Source organism: Neolamprologus brichardi, chromosome 3 (assembly GCF_056152115.1).
Source record: "Neolamprologus brichardi isolate AB-2024 chromosome 3, ASM5615211v1, whole genome shotgun sequence".
Classification (NCBI taxonomy): Eukaryota; Metazoa; Chordata; class Actinopteri; order Cichliformes; family Cichlidae; genus Neolamprologus; species Neolamprologus brichardi.
Window position 1 is genome coordinate 15,253,445 of NC_142106.1, and position 20,393 is coordinate 15,273,837.

At 42.4% G+C, this 20,393-nt stretch overlaps 1 protein-coding gene across 1 annotated transcript; it reads left to right on the plus strand.

Annotated features, from left to right (window-relative positions):
• Positions 1 to 1,376: 1,376 nt before the first annotated feature.
• LOC102783099 (uncharacterized) lies at positions 1,377 to 16,538 on the plus strand. Its single transcript, XM_087832438.1, has 5 exons — positions 1,377 to 1,586; positions 8,020 to 8,704; positions 11,485 to 11,646; positions 13,587 to 13,791; positions 14,171 to 16,538. The coding sequence occupies exons 2-5, from the start codon at positions 8,560 to 8,562 to the stop codon at positions 16,227 to 16,229; spliced, it is 2,571 nt and encodes an 856-aa protein (XP_087688564.1). The 5' UTR covers positions 1,377 to 1,586; positions 8,020 to 8,559; the 3' UTR covers positions 16,230 to 16,538.
• The last annotated feature ends 3,855 nt before the right edge of the window (positions 16,539 to 20,393 follow it).

Here is a 20,393-nt window from a genome sequence, read left to right on the forward strand (position 1 = left end):
CATGACTCTACACAGATGTATTCTTTTATATTATACGAATAACTTAAAATATACAAACACTTCTTTAAAACATATTTTATATATTTAATATTTATATTATATATAGTATATAGTTTCATGGGGTACTTTACTTTAACTGTATATCTGTTAATACTGTATTAATACTGTATTTGCAGTTAATATTGTGCATATTTTTCTAAACATTTTGCTGTTGCTACTCTGCACATTAGTCTCCTCTTGTTCCAGGTTCCAGGCCCCAAGCCAACTTTATTTATACAGTAGCTTGTCAAATGCTGACCAAAATGTTTGGAGTCTACACGATGTAGCCACCATAATTTCACTCACTGGTTTTGAATCTTGAAGCCACAGCTTTTTCACTGCCAGTATGGTGGTTTTAGGCAAGATCTGAATAAAATCCTAGAATTTCATTCGCTATTACTAGAGCACAGACATCTTAGATGACCTCTTAGTACAATTAACTACACAGCAGCCTTGTTATTTGTCAGATAATTTCATTAAAATGCACTTTCATTAGAATTAAAAGGCATCAACAGCACAAACACAGTTCAGGTGGTGCAGGCTAACTGAAGTCAGCCTGTGCTGCCATTCACTGTCAAAGCACCTGCTTTAGCTCATCATTATCAGTCCATTCAATAGACGTTATGCTCTCCATTTAAATCATTTTACCTGTAAATACTGCCTTATCAACTGGAAGCCAGCAGCAACAGATTATGGAGTCTTCCTATACCTCTGTTAGTGGTCATCTATGTGAATGGATGATTTAAAAAAAAACTTCTAATAAACTAGTAGGTGTCGAAGGCCCCTACTGCCTCCTGTCTATGGGGCTGCGTACCGCCAATAATGTTGATTGAATAAGATCAGAATTAAGTACCACTCCCCGATCATGTACATTTTAAGCCTTAATATAATTTGATAAGGTAGTTATTTAAAAAGAATAGAAGGAAAAATAACCCATCGATCACTTGTTACGAGTTGTTGTCGTTGTTTTTTTAACAAGAATATAATTTAAACATGAACAAGAAGTATAGGCTCTATATCAGAGCCCTGTGGAACTCCATGGCTTGTACAAATTCACCCCTCATTCCTGTTTTCGTTTTTCACAATGCTCTCTGTTTAATGGTGCATGCAAGAAAACCCATATTTGAGTGTAAAATCCATCAGGTCACACTTTCAGAGACTTGTCATAGATGTGTATGTAAAGTGGTAAAAAACAAAGTTTTCGTGATTAGTTGACTGATTTGCATTTTGTGGCACAGTTATGAAAATACACATTAGTTCTGTTGCACTTTTCAAAAGAGGTATTTACTTTGAAAGGAACAGCGGTGACAGGGCGGAGGTGTGTGGTCTCGCGCTGTGCGTGCTTGACGTGCTGCTGGCGCTGATGGCGGCGGGGCTGGCGGAGGGTCGCACTGAGAAGGGAGCGCGAGGAGGCGGGGGACCAGAGCGACTGAGAGAGGAGGCCCCGGCGTACCCAGCACCGACACCGCGGCAGACAAACAGGAATCACACCGACTGCAGAAGCCCCGCAGACTGACCCAGTGGAGGACGGGCGGACGGACGGAGCGGTAGGGCTGTTTTTGTTTATGAGCTACCGGGGGGTTTTACCGTTAACGGCAGCTGAGGGGGGTCCGTCTACAGGCTGCCTGGGTCTGAGTAAAACCTGCGTTCAGTCAGCGGCTCCAGGCTTCTGCGGCCATAAATAACGTGTATGTGTTTGCCACTGACGTCTCTCTGTATTGGCACATATGGCCTTTATGTGTGAGCGCGTGTTGCCTTCACTGACCATCAGCCATCATGTTTACCAGGCTGCAAAGAATGTGTGAGTGCGTGTGCGCGCGCGTGTTTGTAGTACTGCAGAATGCAGCTAGAACTTGGCCCAGGAAAGAAAGTCCTGTACAGACCACCAGCTTTTCCTGTGAACTCTGCACCACTGTGTTTGTCCACTTGTCCATCTGTCAGTGTGGGGACCACTGAGTTTTAGGGAGTGAGGACATCTATACGTACTGAGGACATTTTGGTTTTTACCTTTCTACAGGGCTTTTTTGAGGGTTTAAGTTTATTCCACGCACAAAAAAAGAATCACTGTTAATGTTTGCATTATGAATTCCTCCTTTGCTTGCTGAAGAAAAACAAGTATGATCGCATTTTAGGAACTCTCAGTCAGATGTCACATCCTTCTTAAAATAAGAGAAATCAATGAGTTATAGCAATGCAGTTATAAATGGGGAAATTAGATGCATAAACCAATGCAGAGTTGGATGTCTGATTTACTTTTGAATTAAGCAGTTTTCTGTGCATTGGCTTTGTTTATCTTTTCTGCCATCTTGTTTATAGATGGCAGTCAAGAATGTGGTAATGATATTTGACTGGTGTATTTGTGTACAATAGAAACATGAAAATTAACTTCATTTTAAAGACGTAACTGTTTGATACAGAGTACAATGTGATCAGGCTACAACCAGCTGCTGCTGAATAATCTGTTATTATTGCAGAGTCTTTACCTTACATATAAAGTGCCTTCAGGTGACTGTTGTTGTGATATGGTGATATGTTTGCTCTGTAATATGGTGTTACAATAAAACGCCAAAAACAAAACAAATTTCACAATCAAACCTCTTTTAAAAAGGTTATTTTTTTCAGTTTACTTCTCCACCAGCTGGAGCATTAGACACGACTGAGAACCTGAAACTAAAGACTGTTTTACGTACACAGATTAATTTTCTTCTTATTGATTAATCAATAAACAGGTCTATGCTGAAATGACTCAGAGTTAGAAGCAGCGCAGTGTCTCTCACTCATCGGACGGTACAGAGGGGGATGTGAATCTTGCCAGAAATTTTTAGCTAAACATTTATCTTACACGCAAAAAAGGAAAAGCTTCCTCAAATTCTGAGCCATCTTAGTAAGAGAGACATCTGGATGTCGCTAATTTCATTTTCCTTAACTACACCAGTGAAAACAGACTTCCTGCAGACGTGAAAAAAATCTCTTTCAGTTTTAAGGATTTACAAGCTCAGATAAACAAACCTTGTGATGTGATTGTGCTGTCATTCCTTATTACATTTTATTTAACAAAAATAAAGCTAAAATGAAGACGCAGTGTGTGAGAATCTAAGCCCACCCCATGATTTCATAGTTTGCTGCCAAAGGTGGTTCTGATATCCTGTATGACTTTATCAGCTCCTCACGTCGCCTCTTCTTGACAGCATTGTTTCAGCACTCTTTAGGACTAATGGCAGCTTCCCACTTTGCTGTCTAGACTTTGACTGGGCCACTGCAGCACACTGGTTATTATGTTTTTCAGTTGTTGTGTTGTAGATTTGCTGGTGTTATTGGGATCGTTGTCCGGTTGCGTGAATTAAGATGGCCTCACATTTGACTCCAGAATACTTTGTTATATAGGTCACTGTTTCCCAACCTTTTGGAGCCACAGCACATATTTCACATCAGAAAAATCACACGGCACACCACCTAAACAAAAGTGTCACAAAAACCATATTGATAATTTTCCACAAACGATTATTTTGATAGTCGACTAGTCACTGATTATTTTTGCGATTAGTCGACTAATCAGATCATGCATCCATTGGACGTAAAACGTACAGCTTATTGCACCAGCAGCATCTGCTCTTATATAACTATCATTAGCTTACAGCTTTAAGTGTTTAAGGTATGTGCTAACTAAAAATAAAGACAAGATGATAGTTTATTAAACTTATTGTCTCAGTGGAGTTTAATAAACTCAGCCGTCTGCTTCTCACTCGCTAAAACATAACAGGACATTGGAGTAAATTCTCGACCATCTCACACTTCTGTTTAATCAGTTGTCTGTTTGACGTTTACTCAGCTGTGTAAAAACTATAACTTTAATCTGAGCCAAACCGATTTACTCAGGAACAAATAAAACACTGAAAAAATCCAAACAATAACATTTTTAAGTTACCTAAGTGACTCATATATCATGTTTAACCTGAGTAGCGAAAGACGGCGGTGGTTTTGAAAACGATTTGCCGGGAGTCCGGTGTTCTCACGGCTCTAGTGAGCCTTGCTCCCGGCTAGCTATCAAGCTAGTGGGTAACAGACGTTTCCGAAAACGTCGGAGCGCTTTTGAAAATATGTGGTGTCTTGATAAACTGAGCAGATATTTGAGGTTTACACAGTTACACTCTCGCCTGAAAATATGTAAAACATTTATTTTGTGACCCAGAAAGAATAATAAGAGTAATATTAAAACTAACTAGCTGCCGCCATTGTTGGAAACTGAGCAGGGCCGCGCTATGAATTCTGGGATAGGTTGGGCCACGAAGAATACACCCGACCCATCCTTCAAATCTGGGGAAGTGAAGGGCGCATTTGTTGGCTGCATTTGTCGGAGTCTTCAAATTTGGACAGTCTTCATCGTGTCGCTGTAACGTAACGGGCCTACAAATGCGGCTACAGTAGGATGCGGTACCTGAATTTGGACACAGCTACGATACCAGACACAGCTTCTTCTTCTTCTTCTTCTTTAACGGCAGCTGGCATCCTTGTACATGCAGTGCTGCCATCTTCTGTTTCAGTCCGTTATTACACGCTTAAATCCTACTACCTATTCCTGCGTGTTTTGGGATCTTACAAAGCTTCAAACGACGCGTCGACTATTAAATTAGTCGTCGACCGTGACTAGTCGACTAATTGGGCAGCCCTACAGCACACCAGGTATAGCTGAGTTGGCTCGGCTTGTCCCCAGTATACATCTTTTGCTTTTTTTCTGACCAGTACTCATGCTAGGGCCTTCATCTGGGTCAGAATTTTCTCCAGGACCCAGGTCAGATTGACTACTTTTTCTTTTCAAATACTTATCTATTGCTATTACGAGCTGCATCATCTCACTTGCAGCATGACTATTATGTCATTCCTTCTTCATCTTCTTCTGTTTTACTGGCAGATGGCAACTTGTTTAATTAGAGCAGGTAGTTGCACTGCCCTCTAGTGGAAGAGAATGCAATTGTTCTGCCTGTTACTCATGCCAATCACTAAGGCTACGTTCACACTGCAGGTGAAAGCGCATCAAATCCGACTTTTTTGACACTATGCGACCCATATCCGATCATGGTATGACAGTTTGAACAGCACAAATCAGATTTTTTTCAAATCCGATCTGGGTCACTTTCGTATGTGGTACTGAATCCGATACATGTCTGATGTTTTACAAAGCGACTGCTGTTTGAATGGTCATGTCGCATTAAATCCGTCTTTTACGTCAATGACACAAGACAGACGCCAGTTATCAGCGCCGGAGAAGACAAACCTCAGCACGGAAGTAGCAGCCACTGCATCAAACAAGGCCATTGTTAAAGCACGGGCTCTCTTTTTTCTCAGTGTCCTTCTTTCTCTAATTAATTTGTCAAAATTCTGTCGGTTACGACTGCACACAAATTGATAGACTGCTACAACAACACCTACTAGCTCTGTAGCCGCCATTTTTACTTCTGTAAACAGAGCGGGTTGTGTGTGACGTCTTCTTTTGCGAATGCGGGCCGCTTTGAGGGTTCACACTAGAGCGCGTTTGTTGTCACATTTTATTTGTAGTGTGAACAAGCAGACAAAAAAAATCGGATTTGATCGAAAAATCGGAATTGAGCATTAAGACCTGCAGTGTGAACGTAGCCTTAGACAGTGTTGGGGAGTAACGGAATACATGTACCGCCGTTACGTATTTAAAATACAAAATATGAGTAACTGTATTCCGTTACAGTTACCGTTTAAAAAGGTGGTATTTAGAATACAGTTACTTTGTTGAAATAAATGGATTACACGGCGGTACTTCCCTGTTTCATATTGTGGCGGGTCAGGACTGTTTGGGTTTTGTTTGACAGCTACGTTCTGTTGTTCCAGGCGGCAGCGTTACGGTTGCCATGGTTACAGGGTGACGCTCTCTCTCTGCGTGTTTCCTGGGTGAGAGAGGCCTTTTTGTTGTTGTTGTGCTAAGCTAACAGGCAGAATGCTACAGGTATAGCTCTAAAGAATGTAGCATCATAGGCAGTGTAGTCCGTGCTGCAGGGAGAATGGACTGCCATACCCGTTATGTGTTTGTGAGCGAGGGAGGGAGAAAAAGGAAAAGTACGAGCTGTCATCGAGCAAAAACGGGAGCTGGAAGCATGTAAATATAATAATAACCACTGCAGCCAAGAAGAGAGCCTGACGAGCCCAGTTGTAAGTAAGCTATTAAGACTCGACTGTACACCGTGTTCGTGTTTTCCTCCAAAAACAATAAGTTCCGTTGGAGCAGCCTTTCAACGCCTCTCTCTGTCTCTGCTAGCAAAGTTGACCCAAACAACAAAGTAAAGCTATTTTTCGGCTACGAGCCCGACACAGAACCCACCGTATTAGTCAGAGGTCCCTTTACTACGGTTCGGACCTTCAGTAACGGTAATAAATCACGGCAATAGTACATTCATGTAGTTGTAAAAAGCACGATTATATATTAAGTAATCCAAAGTATTCAGAATACGTTACTCTCATTGAGTAATGTAACAGAATACGTTACAGAATACATTTTGGGGCATGTATTCTGTAATCTGTAATGGAATACATTTTAAAAGTAACCTTCCCAACACTGGCCTTAGAGTACCAATCAGGTGAAACCAGATAATCTTCCACGGCACACCTATATGCCACAGTACAGTGGTTGGAAAACACTGATATAGAGGAGTTCATGGTTTGCTCAATGACTGCACCGTGCTGGTCCTGGGCTGCAAAACAAGCCCTAATCATCACCTATCCTCCACTATGCTGACAGTTGGTATGAAGCAGTATTCGTGCTGATGTGCTGTGTCTGGTTTTCTACGTTATGGCCAAACGTCTCTGCTTTGGTCTGATCTGTCCAAAGGACTTTGTTCTGGAAGTCTTGAAAAATTGATTTTTTCAGAAGCACTCCTAAGCCGTGCTGTTGTGTGCTTTTTCCTGGCAATGCTTCCAAACAAGGCACACCTGTTCAGTCTTTTTCTGATTGTGCTGTCATGAACTTTAATGTTTAACATGCTAACTGACGAGTCTGAGATGTTGCTCTGATTTTGTGGTGAATTTGCTGTGATGTCCACTCATGGAAAGATTGTCAGCTGCCTTCAATGTTTTCCATTTCAGAAAATGATGTGGAATGATGGACTTCAGATTGTTTGGAAATATCCTCATAACCCTTCCCATTTGATATCAACAGTTGCTGCTCTAAGATTGCTGCTGATATCTTTCCTCCTCGACATCGTGTTAGCACACATCTGAATGCTGCAGACCAGCAAGCCACCAGAACGCCTGCTTTCAGAGAGGTGCTCACGCGTCCTGATGATGACTTTAATCAAGTGCATTTGATTATCAGCAGCTGGCTGCTGCTTAGCCTCTGAATTCCTGTGGGAGCAGTAAGGGTGTACTTTTTTCACGCACTGCTTCTGCATTACTGCTAGAGTTACGTTAAACAAATAGTGAAACCGTGTAATAAGCTGTGAGCCGTTGTTCATCTTCGGCTGTATTTAAATAGTTTTAAGACCTAAGAACTGGGAGATTTTTATATGCTCAGATTCATAAAAAATTAGAATAAGAATGAAGATGTACTTTCTTTTTATCATGGCTGCAAACATCAGCAGTTTATTTTAATTGCTACTCATTAAGGTTACTCTCATGTCTCAGTGCCACTTTTACTTTCCCTCCTGAAGTTTTTTTAAATGTTGATCTTCTGTCCCTGTGTGTGAGCCCGTCCATCAGAGTCGGGACTCTGGCGGTGAATTATGTCAGCAATGGTTCTCACAAGGATACAAGTGCAAACACGGGTGTGTGTGTGTGTGTGACATGGACAGAGTGGCAGCTTTGTGTCACTTGTGCTTTGACTCGCTGCGGCAATGAATATCAAACAGGCCTGTAGTAGTGTGTGTGTGTGTGTGTGTGTGAGAGAGAGAGAGAGACACCCTGTCTTGTTTCTTATCAATTAACTATTGTTTTCTTCTTGTTTTTTTCCTCTCTCTCCAGTTCAGAGCCTCCTACTGGCTGTCATCCTGTCTCCTCCCCGGCGCTCTCTTGCAGCTGCAGTACTAACAGGATTTAGTAGCTGTCACATGAGGGTGGTGTAGGTGCTGCTGTTCTGTAGCCTTTAAATCGTGCATGAGTGGTGCTAACGGATGAGGAAGCCCTTCCCTGCCCCGTCGGTCTCTCTTTGGATGCAGAAGTTCCCGCCTGGTTTCTGGTCCTTCTCGGTGATCAGCTCAGTAATTTGCTATCACAGAGGCGTCGCTGAAACTGCCTGAATCTATCATTTCAGGTGTTTCACCTGCGCTGAAAATGTAGATTAGCTTAATTTTGAAGCTTTTTGGATTTACTGACTGACCAGAATTTAAGAATAACAGGCTTTCTGCTCCTGAAGTAAAGTTTGGCTACAAAACAGATTACATGAAAAAATGTAGCTGGATTTGCAACCGGGATCACACGTTTTAGCAGCTAACGCCTAGTTAGCGGCTTGCGGCGAGCAGGCAGCGGTGGCTCGGGGCTAAGTGTGCATGAAGCAGGGGTGCTATGGAGTACCACTCCGGTGGCAGCCAGCCCCTGCTGGGCAGACCGCGGTACTGCCCGGGTGCCAGCGTTAACGGAGGATACCTGTGTGAGACAGGACACTGCTGCGGAGAGACCGGCTGCTGCACCTACTACTACGAACTCTGGTGTAAGTTCATTTATTAAGGCTCAGTGTGATGTAGCGGTGACTTAAAGTGCTGTCTCAGCATCAGTTTGCACTCCTAATTGGGTCTGTCGCTCTTATACATGCATGTATGCAGCTGTAGGAGTGCTTGTACTGAATAATAATAAAGGAAGCCTGCTTTACTTGCTGCTGCTTTACAATTAGCTGATTTTTATTTATTTATTTAACAGAAAAAGAATATCAAAACACTAACAACCGCTTTATGGGCTGGCTTGATTTTTTTATAGAAAAGTATGAGTGAATTATCTCTTTCAAAACAAGGCTGTTATAATATTAGCATTTAGGAAAACAAGTTAATTATGTTTTTGTTCATTTTTTTTATCATAACTTCATAGCTTTTGTGTGATTTCCAACCTTTGATAACATTTTTCTGCTGCTCGTCCGGGTAACAGGACCTGACCAAATCCCCCAGCTCTTGTCCCAGTTGGACATAACCAACATAGCCGAACTCGCCAATGAGGCATCACACGATCAGATGCCTGAACTTCTCATGGCTCCTTTAAATGTAAAGAAGTAGAAACCCCTAGTCCCTCCCAGATGGCTGATTTCCTAAAGCTTCTGCATGCGCTCCAAACAGAAGAACAAGCATAGCAAGATTATCTACTCAGTCGTGGGGTTTCCAGCTGTCTGTCTGCAGTGGAGTATAGCTCTACCAGAGGAAGTTCGCCTCTGCTGCTTGCATTGACTCATTCCTTCTTTCTTGCTACCCAGAAATCATTGGTAGCTCAAATCGAATCACCACAACAGACCAGAGCAGCGTCCACATGACTACAGACACTGCTCAATTACTTCCTCACTAATGAACAACATCTCATGGAACTTAAACTCCTCGACTTGGGGCAGCACCTACTCCTCGACTTAGATGTGCCACTTCCTATTAAAGCCACGTTACACTCCACTGCAAACCGCCCCACAGTTCACTGGAGGTCAACGCATGATAAACCCAGCACAGCAGCAGAGAGGTCCTCCACATCTCTGCTGTTGGCTGCGCCTAAAAAAAACAGAAGATTTGGTGACAAATGGCGCCCTTGATGGAGTTCAACACCCACCGATAATGAGACTTATCTGACAGGGTGGTGGTCCGAGCTCTCACTGTACAAGAACCCACAAAACAGTTTCCTCATGTTTCACTTTTCCCAGAATATTTGAATCTCTCTGCCAAGCTCCTGTAGACTCTGAGCGTTTACTGCACTTTGTAAATTACTTTCATACATTTTCAGATGAATCATTTTCATCATGTCATCATTGGGTTATTTCAGGGGTCTGCAACCTTTAACACCCAAAGAGCCACTTGGACCCGGTTTCCACACAAAAGAAAACACTGGGAGCCGCAAATACTTTTTGAAATCTAAAATGAAGATAACACTGCATATATTGTTTTTTTACCTTTATGCTTTGTGTGAACAACTAAAGTAAGTAAGTAAAGTTTATTTATTAAGCGCTTTTCACAGAGAGGCAGTCACAAAGCGCTGTACACAAAGATTAAAATAAACAATACAATCAATAGACATTATACACAATGTAAAAGATCAAATGTAAATAATGTAAAGAATCTAAAATACGTAGATCAACAAAAGGCTTGTTTGAACAGAAAAGTTTTTAACTGCTTTTTAAAAGAATCCACAGAGCAAATAAGGTGTGTTGCTTATAAAATCCATGAAGTGCTACAGAGAAAATTACATTTTATTTATGTAATTAACACATTTTGAACTCTTAAAGAAATATAACAAAAGGAAAGACACCCAGCTGAACTAAAATGATCCAGCAAACAAAAACTGTTGTGAGCTACCACCCTTATATCGCCTTTGGGCTTTTGGAGCCTTGACCTGACTTTTAAAAAGTAATTGGAAAAAAGCACTATGCTGCTAAAAAAGGAAAAATAGATATTTGCAAAATTCCGCCTAAATATTTATTTTACCTGGTTAATGTGTGTGGCGGGGCGTGGTCTGCAGCGCCGCTGGGAGGCGGACGCACCTGAGCTGCACCCGCAATCACGCCTCGCTGCCTTAAAGTCTGTGCTCTCTGTGCTGTTGTGTTGTCGGGCTGTGAGTTGAAAAGCTACAGCCGGCTGTATGCGTGCAGCAACCGTGTGTGAAAAGTGGTCAGTAAAAAGATGCTGAAAAGCATGTTCATGGAAACATCGTCGGGTCTGCCGTGATATGTTTACAATAAGACTTATGGTCCCGACCGCTGCGCACAGCATCTGCAAATCGGGGCTTTCATCTTTACGCAGGACTTTAAGCTGTCATCTGTGAGGCGTGAGCGGTGTTTGTTTTAACATAGTTCATGGTGGAGCTGCTGACATAATGTGGATCCGAAGATCCATAACTGGCCTACCTGGGGTCAAAAGTCTCGATAAATGCACGGCGTTTCGGCGGGTATACCGGCTTCCGCGAGTGTGACGCTTATTTTGAGCGGTGAAAAAATAATATAATATAATTTTATTTTTATATTTCAAAATCACAATAATCTTCCAATTTAGAACTACAAGTTAAAAAAAAGAACTAAACACAAATAAAATACACTTCAGCTAAATACTTCTAATTTATTTTCCCAAACCACCCGGAGCCGCAGTATAAGGACAAAAGAGCCGCATGCGGCTCCAGAGCCGCAGGTTGCCGACCCCTGGGTTATTTGATTCTGTATATAAGGACTTTTTAAATGTTTATTCACATACAAGAATGTCAATGAAGATTTTCATATGATCACAATGAAATCTGTGTGTGTGTGTGTGATGTGTTCAGGGTTCTGGCTGCTGTGGACCGTCCTCATCCTGTTCAGCTGCTGCTGTGCGTACCGACACCGTCGAGCCAAACTCAGAGTCCAGCAGCAGCAGAGACAGAGAGAGATCAGCCTGCTGGCCTACCATGGAGCCAACTCCTACCCCTCCTCTATGCTGGACCTCAGTAAGAAACCTGAATCTGTGTTTTCTGGATGCTTTGAGTGGCTATTTGAAAAATGAGGTGTTTAGATTAGGTCTGTTTTTTTCTATCCGTACCTCATCACAGCAGGGCTAAAGCGAGAACCAGCCACAACAAGACTCGTCCAAACTGGACAGAAGGTTAAAGATAAAATGCTCCAAACTTCATCTTTTTCTGGCTGATTGGAGAAAAAAAATAAATGAACATCTCACTGTTCTTCAAAGTGTTGTTAAATTGCATTAAAACTTTAACTGAGAGCCATTTTTTTAGTTCAGGCTTTGTTCTGAAGCTCCGAGCACTGTTACAAAACAACAGAGGCTGGAAAACCATAGGTTTCTGGTTTTCTAGGACCAGTGGGATCTCTGTCTGTATGAGAGCTGCCTCTAAACTCCACTCACAGCATCAAGACAATGAAGCTTGTTCTTGTTTGTGACTGATGCTCGGCTGTCAAGTCAAGTGACGTGCCGCTTTTGTAATCTGTGGCTGTGACGACTCAGTGGAAATTTACAGTGTGGAGGCCTTAAAGAACGATTCCTGTGAAGACGTTTACCCTCTTTTCTGCTTTTTCTTCTCTTTTCTTTTAAACGTTGGAATAATTTTTTGCATGACTTAAAAATATTCACTGGGCGCTACATATCAGCTCATTTTAATGCATATTAGGCTTCAGCTGTGTACAGTCTATGTACTTTTGCGTCTTTATATGTTTAAAAAGGTTTTCAGCACATTTCTTGAAGTGTTGCAGAGAAAAATTAAAGTTGCAGTAGATCTTCATGTGATGCATCACTTCCACACATCCCATTCTTGGTCTGTGTCTGCAAAATAGCACAAATGAATGGTTAATTTTCTGAAGTCTTATTATGCAGTCAGTCATTTCCCAAAATGCTGAAGTAGAAGCAGGGGTCACTCGAGCTAGGAGATGTTGGATCATGCTAACGCTGTGCTAATCGAGTTAAAGTGGCATCACAATTGAACCACTTCTTGTTTGTTTGATTTTTATGAATTTGCCTTATGCAGCTGCACCCTTTTGGGGTTCGTCACAGCAGATCATCTTCCTCCATTTCATCCTATCCCCTAGCACCCTCCTCTGCTACACCCACCCCATGCAGTGGGTTTGCATGATCAAAGAATTCTAAGTGTCTTGCTACTTCCAGATAAATCACACTGTCTTCATCACTTGTTCTGTGTACAGCTGGCAGAAAAAGCTCCATTAGCATATATCTTGCCTGCATAATGAGTTACATAGACCAAAGGTTTTCAGAAACTTTGTGCTGAAATGCACTCCAAAGATAAGTGCATCTGTAAATGCATCAGGTTTTGTTTGTAGAGCCTCGGCATCAAGCTGCCCACTTGTCATTATTGTAATCCAGATCAAGGCTACGTCATATAAATCACAGATGCTTGCTGGACCACAACACCTCGATCGTCTTTTAAACTCGGGTTTGGACTTTTTTGGGGTAGATCACCCAGGCATAATTTATAATTACCCATGAGGGGATAAAAGCCGCTTTGGGAGTCCAGCGTAAAATATCTAATTTGTGGAGCTACTTGCTGTAGCGCCCCCCCTTGGCAGGTGGGTATTGTTTATTTATTTGGAAAACCATGATATATTCCATGTCTAGGAATACAAATGCATTCACATTCTATAGAAAAAATATTGCTAAATAGGACAAGGTTTTCGAATCTACCGCCATGTTGGTTTCCACCTTTTGACATGGCTGCAGGAGAGAGCACTTTTGTTGAGTTGGGCTTTTATTAAGTTCAGTTTAACAAAGTTACCACTATCAACCTGCTGAGGGACTGCTTAAAAAAAGCAATCCCACTGCCCTCTAGGTGCATTACATCAAAACAAATGTAGAAAAAAACAAAAGAAAAGGGCCACTGAACAGTGTCTTTGTGCTAACCTTCATTCCCTCTTCTGCTTGTAGGTTTCTTGGCATCCCTGAAGTTGCCTTCCTATGAGGAGGTGGCAGCTCAGCCCTCGACTCCTCCTCCTCCTTACAGCTCCGTCTTCACCACCCCTCGATACCCTCAACCTCCACGCACCGCCGACCCCCATCTGCTCACACAACACGGTCCCTTGCTGCACCGGCCGCACAGCGATGGGCCGTCCTCCCTCAGCTCAGACAACAGGTAACAGTTTTTCTAATGGTACAGGAAGTACAAGTGGTACTACTACCACAACAGCAAAAGTAGCAGTAATTACTGATTTGGAACCAGGCGCTTTTCCTACCTCAGCTCAAGTGTAACATCAAGTGTCACTGGTATTAGTGGTACTATCACAAATAATAGCTACTCCCAGTATTTTTGCTTGTCTTGATGCACGCTCAATCCAGGTAAGAAAATCCCAGAAGGTTCATTTTGTTCATTAACGTAGCCTTTTCAGTACTGATAATACCATTCAAACCATTTTTCTGTCACTGATTACTGTGTTTACCTTATGAGTTGGATTTTTGCAGCTTTAGTATATAATATTCAGGTGTTATTCAATATCTGTAAATCTTTCCTGTAGCTCCAGCTGTTCCTGTGATTCCTGCTGCCCCTCTTCTCCATGTAGCTCCTCCCTGTCGGCACCCATTACATATGAGACTGACACTAGCCATGCCTCCACACCCAGTGAAGCCACGCCTCTCACCCTTGATGTCACCATGGAGACCATCTCTGCAGCTGCAGCCTACTTGAATTCAAACGAGACGCAGGTTGCTTCTGAGAGGATGGTCCTTGACGTTGCTGACGTAAGCGGTGCTGGAGCTCATACAGCAGTTGCCACAAACTCATCGGTTTCCAACCAGACTGTTACTGTGGCGGTTGTTACCAGGGCAGCCTCCCCTCAGCCTCCACCCTCACCTGGTTTTCAGCTCACCCTTCCAGTCGGGACTACATCTCCCATAAAGCAGCAGCTTGACATAGCACCATGTACCCCAATAGTCAGCACCTGTAGCTCAAGTACACTCCCTAGTCCAAATGTTGTTGACACAGCACTCCCCTCCATCCAAATAATACATAGCCCAGCAATGGACACCAATACTGTCCAAAATGATACCCCAAAGATTCCCTTAATGTCAAGGCCTCCTACCCCAACTGCTTCTGACTCTTCTATAACCATAAAATCACTGGAAACACTAAATTTAACAAGGACTTTTGATACAGCCAGTTCTCCTAATAGCCCAGCCTCAGTTCCATCCCCAGATGCTGGAAGAACTTTGTCTCCAATAGCAGGCTCTGTTTCTGGTTGCCTAACTCCTGACCCAAATCTTGTACCAATTCCATCACCTACAAAGCTTACCCAGTCTCCAGTCCAAGAACCTACAAAGCTTACCCAGTCTCCAGTCCAAGAACATACAAAGTTTACACAAGGTCAGGAACCACAATCGCTATTTCTAAAGCTTACACAACCTCCAGATTTGGTAACTTCAGATCATATCCTGCTTCCAAATCCACAGCCTAAAGCTGGGGTAGTTGCAGATTCACCAGTTAATAGCCTTCTGTCTCCAAGGCATGCAAATCTTGCCCTAGTCACAGATGCAGCACCAACTTTACCCATCCTAACTCAGTGCCAGAACCTAGAACTATCACCTGGATCAGGTTTAGTCGAGGGTCAGCCCAGCCCTGGGTCACATTTATCCCAGCATTTAGGGTCTATTGCTGTTTCAACATCTTGCCTGGATTCAACTGCAGAAACAGATCATTCAGGTCATTCTCTGGTCCCGCCTCGATTGTCTGAGTTTGACCATATTCCTCCATTGCCTTCAAATGCCCAGACGTGTTTTAGTTCTGGTTCTTGTTCTGGATCTGAATTGCTCCCTGGTGCTGGTTCTGAGTCTGAGCCTCTGTCCACCCCTACACCATTTCTCACTTTCTCAGAACAAGTGTCCACTGCGTCCCCCTGCCCAGCCATAACCATAGAGTCTGAATCTTCTTATGCTACTTGTCAGTCACCCCTTGCGACTCTCTCCCCATCCTCACCCCCATCCCTTTCTACTTCTCCTCCTCCTCCCCTAACTCTTCAAGCCCTTTCTTCCACCTCCCTTCCTGCTCCAGCCTTACTTCTGGACCCCCTTACTGCTTTGCACCAGTCTGACAAAGGTGGATCTTCCTCTGGCCACGCATCCTCCCTCTCACCATCACCTCGTGCTACTCAGTCTCCACCAAAACAGACTCTGTTTTCTCCCTGCGTGGATGTCTTTGAGCCAGGACCACCCAGTTGGGAGAATGAGGACGAGGACCAGCAGGAGAAGGACAATGACGAAGACGAAGATGAGGACATGGGAGCTGATGAGAGCCAGTATAGACACCGGCGACTCACAGGTGACTCTGGGATCGAGGTGTGCAGGTGTCGTGTAGAGGAGGAGGATGAAGAGGAGGAGGAGGAGGAGGAAGGTGGCAGAAGAGGAAATGGAGGGGAGAGAGATAAAAGAAATAGTGACTCTGATCTCCATGACAGTGTGGACTGCCCTGCAAGGGGTCAGGTGACCACAGAGGAAGGACTTACACTGTGTACCCCGACCGCCACCACAACACCAACATCTGAGGACAGTGGCGAAGTCGTCATTGTCATGGAGACAGTGTGACTGACATAAGTAGGGTCATTCGCCATCCAGACAGGAGTTCCAGACAACAAGAACTGATCGATAGTGTTTACCCTTAAATCTTTCTGTAACTGGAAAGGCTTTAGTTAAATGTGATTTTGACTGAGGATAAAATAGGTCCCGTTAATAGGCATGCACAATTTTTAGATGGCTGACTTGAGAGTTTCTTAAAATGAGTTGGAATCATAAAGAGTCCTTGTGCCAACTTTTGACATATCCAGGTACAAGAGCGGTTTTCACTCAAATTCCATGCAATGTTGGAAAAGTTTTAGGACTACCACACTGCAGAGCTGTTGTGGGCCCCATCTCCCTAATTTTATCTCATTTAGATGGTGCTGCAAAAGCGGCCTCTAAAATTTCTACCCATCCATTATTACTTCATTTTGGACAGTTGCCTATTTATGAAGAAAATCTATATCTCTAACAAAGATTATGGAGCATTATCTGAAGCACCCAATCGTAAAGGATCTGCACATCCATTAAGTGGCGTTCACAGTTACAGGATAGTCTTTGTAAAGTGGGAACTAAACCCTAAAATCTAATCTGTGGTATTGAACAATAGGTTTTTTTAGCTTTTGAAAGTTGTTCTCCTGAGCTTTGGCATCCAGGGCAAAAGAAAAACTGACACAAAACTTTAAACTAGCAAAAATATAGTTTTCTTTATTCAGAACATTAGGGTTACAGTTAGAGTTAACCTTAACTCTGACTGTAGGATCGTCTTGAGGTTGACGTTTTCAGTTCCAACGTGATTTTAACTCATGTACATTGGAGGCTTTCACAACAGATGGAGTAATTTGTTAGCCAGCAACAAAAATTATAAACACAAAGTAATTGATGACATTATTAGTTTCCATTAAACAAATAACCATCTCAGTCATGGTTTGGTTGTGACAGCAGATGGACATGCCATTAAATATCTACAAAACATATTCTGCATCCAGTCATCAAACACTTGATGATAATTGCTAAAACTTTTGGTTTCCACTTCAAGTTCAGGTTCTTTTTCTAACCATGTTTGCACAGCAAGTTGCATGAAGGCAAACAGTCAGGGATTGGATTTGTGTAATTTTACTTGCAAAACCACAAAATCATTAGCTTTTAGGCTTTTGTTAGCCTAAGTTTTGGTGCATTTGTAGACCAATGACTCATGGGCAGAAGTAGTCTTGATACAGACTTTTGTTGGCTACACCAGAAACCTTAAAAAGTGGTTATTTCCCCCAAATTCAGCAGACTAGCAGATTAATGCTGTTTTAGTGATGCAGAGGATTTAAATGCTCAGAGAGGAACTCAGCCGATCCGATGACTATCACAATTCGTCATTAATACTGAATTAAGACTGCACAGATTGTCGCTGTAGATTGCATCACACCCCTCACAGAAATTATGTTGTCCACGGTTAATAAAAAGAAATAAGGAACTTTAAATAGTTGGACATGTAGCCAGAGATGCCTCGCTCGTCTTGGGTGATGACGTAGGTTTGGCAATGTGCTGGGGACAAATTGGCTGGTTTGGAATTGAAGAGAGGCTGATGTAGGCGGATGATTCACGCTGACTGACAGCAGGAAAGCTGATTCATTCATTAAGGGGACGTTTTTGATGAAGAAGTCTGTCAGAAGGGTAGAATTAGGTGGGTCGCTTTTTTTATTTTTCATTTACTTTTTTCTGTTGATGTTTTTTTTTTTTCCTGCGATCCCGATTGTGTGTAGAAGATTTTCGGGGTGGACAGGATCGGCAGGCTTCCTGTGCGTCAGCCATTCAACAGAGAAAAGCTCTTACATAAATAAACGCAAACAATGGGAACGTTTAGAGAGAAACAAAGCGCCAAACACAGCAGAGACGAAACACGTCATGGTTCCCGTCTTGCCTTCTTTGCCTCTTTCACTGAGTTTGAGGTCAGATGATACAATACATCTAAACAGTAGCATCTTGCTTTACGCTTCATGCACCTCTTATTCATAGACAACTCTCCTTTGTCCTGGTAAAATGGTAAAAATCAAGTAAATGTATTCCAATCAACGTTTTGCCAGTAAGTCAAGATATTTTAAGGCCTTAGAAATGATGCCCCACAATCTGGCTAGAACTGTGATTTATTTTTTTGGCAGCGGTTGGTACCGATTAATGTTTCGTACACTCTTCACATAATAAACATGTCAATATTGATATTTTGTGACAAAAAGACTTGAAGGTAGAGTATATTTTGTCAGTGACACAGAATAATGTTTGTATAGTAATGGCTAATGTGTTTAAAGTCACCTTAGAGTGTGAAATTAGTGAAAAGCAATATTTTTCAGCAAGAGTCTGTGTGTAAATAGCCAGAGAGAGAGCTGCAGAATAACCACCTCTGAAAGGCTTCATAGTAAGAATGCATCATCATTGATTGTAAAATCTGTAAGGTTTGGATTTCTACTGTGGTTCAAGCAAATTCTGCCTACCTTTGTCTGTGTTTTCTTTTCTTTTTCACCTGACAGCAGTAGAATAATTGTGCAGTTTTAAGGACACAAGTAATTTCCAACGCGCTTGATGGAAGTGCGCCATCACACATTTGTGAGACTCTGTGTGTCGGTGTATAACATCAAGTCGAATGCATACAATTCAAAAATGTATACTGTCACTTTGTTATCTTGTGTTGTAGCATTGTAGCGCATGGATTCTTAAAACTGAACTGGTTGGAGCACAAAGGGTGAGATGCCTTCATATCTGCTCCCACAAAGTGCACTTGTTTTTGCAGCCTGTTAATGTTAGCTGCGTTTGAAAGTTTTCACAGACGTGCGTTAAATTTGCAGTGTGTTGGAAAGTGTGTTGACTCCAATAAGAGAAATAGTGCACAGTGGTGTTATTGGATCGTACTGGCAGGTGAATGCTTAAACCAGAACTCTTAAAGGTTGGAAAGTTTAACTGTTGCCTAAAAAAAGCAAAGACATGAAAATGGTCAGGTCCCCATGGTGCAGGGTTCACCTGGTGATATGTTAACTCAACCTTGTCAAATGGACAGACACTGAGTCTCCTGGACTGATCCTTAAATCCTGTGTCCATGCTGCATTACAACATGTACTTCACGTACTTCATGTACAACTTTCTTGGCAGAGGTGTCCATACGGATACCTCTCACAATATACGACGCTGTCATGGACAGAAGCAGTGTCCCACCATACAAAGGACATGACGAAGCAGACTGTTTTGGTAGCCAACGTACAAAAGACTGGATTAATACTTGGATCAGTGTGCATATATTTGGTTTTGAACCTGGACTTATGTGAGTCTGAACGGATTCATCTTATGGATTGAGATCAAAGAGTTTGCCGTGGCTGATGGACCTCCAGAAAGTTCAAGGATGACAACAAGCCGTTGATGTTGTGGTAAATGTTGTTACTGGTGGTGTTTGTTTTTTTTGTTTTGTTTATTAATTTTGTTTTGTTTTGAAGTTTTTTGTATACCTGAACTAATAAGGTTATATATCTCCATGGTTAATGAGTGCTATTTCTACTTGACAACTGTTACTACTTAGCATTAGCTAGAGCTGTTCTTGCTCTGTGTGTGTGTGTGTGTGCGTGTGTGTGTTTGTGTGGACTTTTGACCAGAATGACTGGAGAAATGTTGCCTGAAATCTGTCTGCAAGCCCGGGTTCCCAAAGCTGTGGAGCTCTTTGATCTGCCTTACAATTCCTTAGTCACACAAGCCAAGAGACCACTTGGCGAACCTTGGCAAGGTCCGGTCAGTATGTAAAAATATGTATTCCCAACCAGATGTCGAGTATTTGCTGGAGGTAACTCATTGAAATCAATGAGCAACAAACAGCAACAGAAATCTCCTTGTGATGTCTTTGATTGTTAGCAGATTGCAGCAGTTTCCTGTATACTGAAGATGCAGACATGTCTGCAAACAGTTGCAAACTACTCACTGGTGGTTCTGAAGGTCTGAAGAGTGCAACACAGGGCAACATGGGGCTGAAATAGAAACCATCTTGTTTGAAAGGGCATAACTTTTACTTTGGAGGGAAACAATCTTATTCTACTTTATGTTGCACTTTTCATTTTCGAAGCCACTCAGTGATAAGTCTTTGCAGATAACTCTGCATCACGCAACCACTGCAATCTCCTAGCAGCCAAAGCAAAGGCAAGAAGGTTTTAGACTCAACATCATCTCCAT